The following is a 7,654-nucleotide window of genomic DNA, read 5'->3' on the forward strand; positions in this document are numbered from 1 at the left end:
TGAAGTGATGGCCTGTCTTCACACACACACACACACGCGTGCGCACGAAGACAGCAAGAAGAGAGAGAGAGAGAGAGAGAGAGAGAGAGAGAGAGAGCAATGAATATTATACATATTGAGACAGTGTCGCATGCACAAAAACACCCTTTACAGTTTCTTTTCTCTGTCCATCACAATGTGTTCACCGTCGCACATTCTTCTTCTTTTCCTCTCCCCTTTCGGCCTTGTATTTCTTCATTTTACTCAGTACATTTCATTTCACCCACAGTTCTACCTATTTCTGCAGGGCACCATCTGAACAAATCGCTTGACTATATACACAGCGCTGGTGAAATTCCTGTCCTCTCTGTTCGTGTATATTCCGTCACTGTGCTCTTTTATTCACAGCACGTTCGTTTTGCCAGTACCATTTTACTTCTTTAAAAAAAAAAAAAAAATCTTTTTCTTATACATTCTTCACCGTCATTTCAAGTGCGACACAGTTTGAATGGTGTAAAAAAAAAAAAAAAAATAATAAAGATTCCAAAACGATGTCTCTATCTTTTCACCCATCTACTTTAATATTCCGGCGTTTCCGTTTGGAACCCTCCCTTCCCCCCACCCCCACTTCAATCTATATACAAAACAGTTCTTTATAAAAATTATTATGTTGCAGCGATGAGTGTGTGTGAATCAGTCGTGGTCAGAGGGGACTCACACACTCCTGACGTTCACGGAACCTTAAGTCCAGCGCAGTGAGCACGGTTTGACTGCTGTCAGTTTTATACTCTCCCATACTGCTAGCATTGACTTCTTGCTCAACAAACTGCGATAAAACAACAACAACAACAACAAAACTTTTTTGAGACAGCGCTTGAGGTCCGGGCCGTTCTGTTCAACGGGTACTGTCTTCTGTCACGATGTTTATTATTATCATTATAACACATCTCTGGGCTGTTTCTGTTGGGGCTCAGTACTTTGTGTTCTCTCAGTTCCTTGCAACTGTCATGTCTATTATCACATGTACATTACATTATAATCATGTTTGCTATCAGCCAACGCCACTGACATGACATTTATAGTCGTATGTACACTCTTTTGTCATTCCACTGTCTATAATATCTATGATTATATGTATACATCCCATGACAGTGATGCCCCACACAGTCACATGAAGCGTTATCACCATTGTTTAGAGGCTGTACACATTGTCCCATTGTCACGTAGCCTGGGTTTGTCACACATCTTTTTTAATTATTATTTTTCATGGAGGGTGGTAGCTGTCAGCCCTCTCCCACGCACAGCCAGCCCGATGTCACCACAACCAGTCACACAAAAATATTACTCGCACACGGCACACACACACACACAAACACACACACACAACAGAGCAGAGCAGAGCACAGCACCATCATCCAGCTTCCTCCCCCTTACACCTCTCCCCACCCTCCGCCCTCCCACACACAGCACAGTCCCTTTGCACCCCCTCCCCCTACCTTACACCTCTCCCTCCCCCGCCCTGCCCTCCCACACGGAGCACAGTCACCTGGCCCCCCCCCTCCACCCCCTCCACCCCCTCACCACATCCTTCACCCCCTCCCCCCCACCCCCTACACACTTGCAGCCCCGCTGTCTGTCTATAGTCACACGTCCCGGCTGGCGGGGTGGTGGTGGTGGTGGCTGTCCGCCTCGTTCTCGCCCACGTAGACCCCGCTCTCGCAGCTCTCCAGCCAGGAGGCGCTCCTCTGCATGGTCCCCGGCTTGTGGTGGTGGTGGCCGTAGGGACCCTCGCCCAGCAACGTGTTGCCCGTGCTCTCGCTGATCTGGAAGATCTGAACCCGCGCCACCCGGCCCCGCAGCAGCAGGTGGCAGCGGGCCACCGTGGCCCCCGCGTGGCAGAGGAAGAGGAGGAGGAGGGCAGCGGTGAGGAGGCTGCACGTGCACGACAGCCAGCGCTTGGCCGTCCTCAGCAAGGGTGACAGCTGCTGGGCCACCATCTGGTCCAGGTCCTCGTTGCCGACGTCTGGGATGGGAGGAAAGGAAGGAGAGAGAAAAAAGAAAGAAAGAAAGAAAGAAAAAAAGAAGAAGAAGAAGCGTGAATGAAGAATAACGATGGCATATTTATACACTGGAGCATCGTTTCAGGGCCAGTTTTGTGATGGAAGTTTTTCCCCCACAAAAGAACGCTCCCCAAACCCCACGTGGAATCTGAGGAAAAAAGAGAAGCAGCAAAAGTGAAGAATAACGATGGCATATGTTTACACTGGAGCAATATTTCAGGGCCAGTTCGTGACCAAGAATAATTCATGTTCCCTGTCGAATACAACGCAATAGCCGAATGGTTTAAGCGTTGGGTTTTCAATCTGGGGGTCCCAGATTCGAATCTCGGTGACGGCGCCTGGTTGGTAAAAGGCGAATATTTTTCCGATCTCCCAGGTCAACATATGTGCAGACCTGCTAGTGCCTGAACCCCCTTCGTGTGTATGCGCAAGCAGAAGATCAATTACGCACATTAAAGATTCTGTAATCCATTTCAGCATTCGGTAGGTTATGGAAACAAGAACATACCCAGCATGCATACCCGCGAAAACGGAGTATGGCTACCTACATAGCGGGGTAAAAACGGCCATACACGTAAAAACCCACTCGTGTACATACGAGTGAACGTGGGAGTTGCAGCCCACGAACGAAGAAGAAGCAGATGATGAAGAAATCACATGGCCACACCTCTACTACATTTCTACCTGCTGCTTTTTGACAATGGACAGGGGGTCGTCATGTCGTGGGTCCAGTGTCTGCTCTGACAGACACGGTTCTGAACGTCTTCGTTCATGATGGGGTCTTTGAAAAGAGATGCCCATGATTTTGCGATACAGTCTCATCTGAATGAAGGGTTTGGATAAAAGAAGGGGATGTGATATATAGTAATAAGGGAGCCTCACTCGCCATAGTTCAAAGGATGTAGAACAAGCCCGCGTGCACACAAACGTGCGCGCACGCACACCCACACACGCACATTCACACATGCACATTCACACAGGCACACACACACACACACATCCACACCCCAACCTTACTTACCGCGGTAGAGGGTGGGCACGGGTGGCAGAAAGTTGCAGGGCAGCCAGACAGGAAGGTCTGGCAAAGGGAGGTCAGTGAAGTTGGACAGAGTGTTGCACATGGGAGTGGCCGTCCCTGAGCACACGCGCTCCAAAAGGCTGACCAGTAGATCTCGCTGGAACGCGTGCACACATCAACACACTTTCTGCGTGAGTTGGGGTATTCTTGCTGCAAGTGCAGTCAATGAAACTTTCACTACATTAATTCACAACCCTTGTGTGCCGTAGAACGTATCACCTACGTGCAAAGTGACGTCACTGATGACGTCATCAGAATAAGGGAAATAACACTGGAAGGTTGAAAATTCACACAATTTTATCTGGAGTGGTATATCCCCAGACCATTTTCTCAGTTTTAGGCTTATTGTTTCGGATATTGTTTTGTGACTTCAAACACCACTTTCTATTTTTTCCCCCTGGCACTGAACTTGACAAAGTTAATTTCCAGATAGATGAACAAAGATGTAAAGTGCTGCTGCTGTCGTCGCTGGCACTGGTACATCTACAACTGCTACCACTCCTACACCTTCGTGACTTCCACTGCTGTTGCTGCTATTAGCCTACTTCTACAGCTACTTATACTTAAGTCTAAATAGTTGAGGAAACAACACCCTCAAAACAACAGAAATAAACAAACAAATACGAAATTCATCAGCTTCTACCACAAATAATTTTCTTTCTTCTCCTTCTTTTTTTTATTTATACATTTTATTTTGTATTCTAAACTCAGATAAATTTCGACAGTATTTAGCGGTGATTTTGGAGAATTTAAAAAGATAGGTTACTGACAACGAAGTCTACTTATCTGAATCAACGGTTGCACCACCAGTCATCACAAGCGAAGCTTTTGAAATTAATTATATAGCACTCCAGTCACACACACACACACACACACACACACACACACACACACACACAGAGCCAGACAGATAAACAAACAGACAGACACACCGCCAACACTGTCAGCCCACCCTACCCCCAACGAACAAAACCCTCACCCCTGAAATCTGATTGAATGATACCAGGAAACGAACGATGAGCGCCCAGTGGCAGCCATCAGTCGGCTCTACACAGGTAGGCAGCCTGTCGTGAAATTAAATGACCCCCCGAGTTTGAAAAGCGCTTAGTCACTGACTGAGAGGATATGCGCTATATATGATCGTAAGTATCCATACGTTTCTGACCTGTGTGTTGAGGGTGGAGGCGAGGAGGTGGGTGGAGGCAGACATCTCCTGGCGCACCGTGTGGGTGTGGCCCTGCAGCACTGTGGACAGGTGGGCGGCCAGGTCTGCCAGGTGACGGTTGGTCATGTGCACCTGTAGCCACACACACACACACACACACACACACATGCACACACACATGTACACACAGATCACACCACGCACAGACACACAGGCACATACACAGACACGCACACACAGACACACGCACACACAGACAGACAGATACACACACACACAAACGCACTCAGGCACACAGAAATACACACACAACAGACACACGTCACACACACACACACAGAAAACTGCATTAAAACTCTAGCTTTCAGCGACGTGATTACACTGTTTGTCTTATTTTCTGTCGTCTTAAGTCTATAGGGAGGAAATTCTTCATTTTTGTGTAGAATTTTCCAGTTACAGCCATATAAAAATAAAACAAAACTGCTTTGCTGTTCATTACATTGACACCTTTTCTCTCTCTCTCTCTCTCTCTCTCTCTCTCTCTCTCTCTGTGTGTGTGTGTGTGTGTGTTGATTTTGAATTTCAACAAGCTACAAAACCACTGTTTAACTTTCACTGGCTGTTGTAAAGAAAAAGAAAAAAAAAACCGTTACAGACAAGAGAGACAGGCGGCAGCACTAAGTCCAAACTGGCAGAGAGAGAGAGAGAGAGAGAGAGAGAGAGAGAGAGAGAGAGAGAGAGAGAGAGAGACAGACAGACAGACACACACACACACACACACACACAGTCAGAGACAGAGACAGACAGACAGACAGACACACACACACACAAAGACAGACAGACACATACACATAGACAGACAGACAGACAGACAGACACACACACACAGACAGAGAGAGAGAGAGAGTGAGAGAGAGACAGACAGACAGACACACACACACACACACAGACACACACAAAGAGACAGACAGGCAGGTAGACACACACACACATACACAGACAAAGACACAGACATGCACACACACACAGGCACACACAGACACATAGACAGACATAGACAGACAGACAGACAGACACAGACAGACAGACACACACACACACAGACAACGTCACCTGCAGCTGCAGGTCCCTGAGGGCAGACTGACCCCCGACCAGGATCCTCAGGTTGTCGGCGGTGAGCCACAAGTCAGCTGTGTACAGCAGCACACACAGCAGCACCACCAGGACGCACGTCACCACAGCCCGCCACAGCAGCTGCGACACCACCACCCTCTGCAGCCAGTACAACAACGCCCACATCTCCCGCACGGCGCGCCACTGACTGACGACGTGCTGAGGGCTGGGGGGCTTCACCTCCGGAGGTCGCCGCTCTTCCTGCTGCTGCCCCAGCCCCAGCCCTATCCTCCCGCCGTTGATCTTCTGCTCCATGATCTGCCGCAGGATGTCGTCCTTGGACCTGGGGTAGGCCTGGCAGAAGAAGACGTTGAGCTCGCCGTGCGAGGCCCGCTCCTCCGAGGTGAGGTTCTCCCTGTTCTGGCGGGTGTAGCGGTGCGTCTGGTAGATGTCCTGCATGCGGGACACGTGGTGCCCCGTCTGGATGGCCAGCAGCTTCTGGCTCACAGGGTCCGTGGGGACCCGGTCCTCCTGCCCGGCCCGAGCCGCCCTCAGCTGCCTCACCATCCACGACATGCGGAAGGCGAAGAGCAGCGCGTCCATCGCCAGGAGCAGGCCGAGCATCACGTGCACCCGCATCCCCAACACTCCCTCCCCTTCCTCCTCCTCCTCAGCAGCAGCAGCCTCTTCACCCGTCAGAGGCTGGCTCCGAGAACCGTTGATGTCCTCGCTGACGTCGTCACCCTGAACCACCGCCCCGCCCGAGGGTCTGTCGCTGTACAGGAAGGCGGCCTGGGGGCGGGGATGGTGGGGGTGGTCCGTGGAGGCGGGGGAGAGGGGGAGGGGGCTGGGAGCGGGGAGGGAGGGAGGAGGGTGGAGGAGGAGGAAGGTGTGTGCGGCCACCATGGGCTCCGCTGGCAGGGAGGAGGGCAAGGTCCGGAAGGGGGAGGTGACCGTGTGCTTGAGGTGGTCACTGGGGGACGGCAGCTTGAGGACTGACACTCTGTAACAACACGGGCAGGGTGGGTGGGTGAGGGAGGCAATTAATGCATACAGAAAGAGATAAAGATAGAGAAATGCAGAGAGAGAGAGAGAGAGAGAGAGAGAGAGAGAGAGAGCAATCACTTACAAGTTACCTATAAGCCCGTGCCTACGCACGAACACACATAATTTTACTCCAATCATCACACGTACACATACATACTCAAATTATCACAAACACACAAACCTACCTACCACCCACCGACCCACAACGCCCACCCATTTAGTCCCTTCCTATCCGATCCACAATCACCCCCCACAGTGTACCCTAACCCCCCCCCCTCCCCGCGCCCGCCGCCCCCCTCCACCCCAGGAAGCCGACTCACCCTTCAGCCACCGCCTGGGACACAGCGAACAGCTCGTGCACCTTGTCCACCTGCAGCCAGTCCAGGAAGCGGGCCAGCTGGTCCTGGGACATGTACTTCCGGTCCGCGCGGTCGCCCTCCTGGGTCAGGAAGACCTCGCGGGCAAAGTCCAGCCAGCCGCTCCGCGACAGGTCCTTCACGTGCAGCAGGAAGAAGTGGTCGAAGCGGTCGAGGACGCTCTGCACCGTCCTGTTGCAGTCCACCATGAACTGCTGGATCTCTTCGGCGTACATGGAGGAGTTCTGCATGATGGACGTGCCTGCCAGCGTCTCGATGGCACCGCCCTGGAGGTAGACGTGGTCCAGCACCGAGGTGAGGTGGTCCAGGTAACCTTGCAGGTGCTCCCGGTTCTGACGCTGGAGGTGGTGGGCGCAGGCCTGCAGCCTCGAGTCCACGGAGCGGAACAGCCGCAGCTCCTCCTCCCGCTCGTGCCGCTGCACCTTGTGGAAGGAGGCGTTCAGCTCCCTCTGCAGCTCCCAGGTGAAGTTGGCCACCCCGCCCACCCCTCCCGTCACGGCTCGGTGCGTCAGGTACAGGATGGACAGAGTGACGGAGAAGGTGAAGAAGACGGAGTAGGTGATGTACAGAAGAACGAACAGACACACGCTTTTCTGGCTGAGGCCGGGCTTGCTCTGTCTGGAGCCTGTCAGCGCGTCGTCAGCGGCGGCACTGGGGGGAGAGCCCTTCTCGGGGTTCGAGCGGTAGTGGTGGTGGTGACTTTCTTCTGCGTGGTTTTGGTGCTGCGGGATTGTTTCCGGGAGGCTGTCGTTGTGGGGGTCGGCTTCCTCGTTCTGCTGGGGGTCGTCCGGATCTGCTTCCTCGTCGTGATGCTGGCTGAGAGGGTGCGTCTCCG

General features: G+C 52.2%; 1 protein-coding gene across 1 annotated transcript in view; it reads right to left on the bottom strand.

Moving 5' to 3' along the window:
* Nucleotides 1-1,613: 1,613 nt before the first annotated feature.
* The window catches only part of LOC143289096 (uncharacterized), a 391,817-nt gene continuing 385,776 nt past the window's right edge, over nucleotides 1,614-7,654 (bottom strand). Inside the window, exons 22-26 of the mRNA XM_076597944.1 lie at nucleotides 6,763-7,654; nucleotides 5,396-6,398; nucleotides 4,283-4,414; nucleotides 3,061-3,214; nucleotides 1,614-2,002 (exon numbers count right to left, since the gene is read on the bottom strand). The exon at nucleotides 6,763-7,654 is cut by the window's right edge and continues 768 nt beyond it. Coding sequence (XP_076454059.1) covers nucleotides 1,623-2,002; nucleotides 3,061-3,214; nucleotides 4,283-4,414; nucleotides 5,396-6,398; nucleotides 6,763-7,654 — 2,561 coding nt within the window. The 3' untranslated portion in view covers nucleotides 1,614-1,622. The remainder of the gene's footprint in view (nucleotides 2,003-3,060; nucleotides 3,215-4,282; nucleotides 4,415-5,395; nucleotides 6,399-6,762) is intronic.

The sequence above is a fragment of the Babylonia areolata genome, chromosome 13, assembly GCF_041734735.1.
Source record: "Babylonia areolata isolate BAREFJ2019XMU chromosome 13, ASM4173473v1, whole genome shotgun sequence".
NCBI classification, from domain to species: Eukaryota; Metazoa; Mollusca; class Gastropoda; order Neogastropoda; family Buccinidae; genus Babylonia; species Babylonia areolata.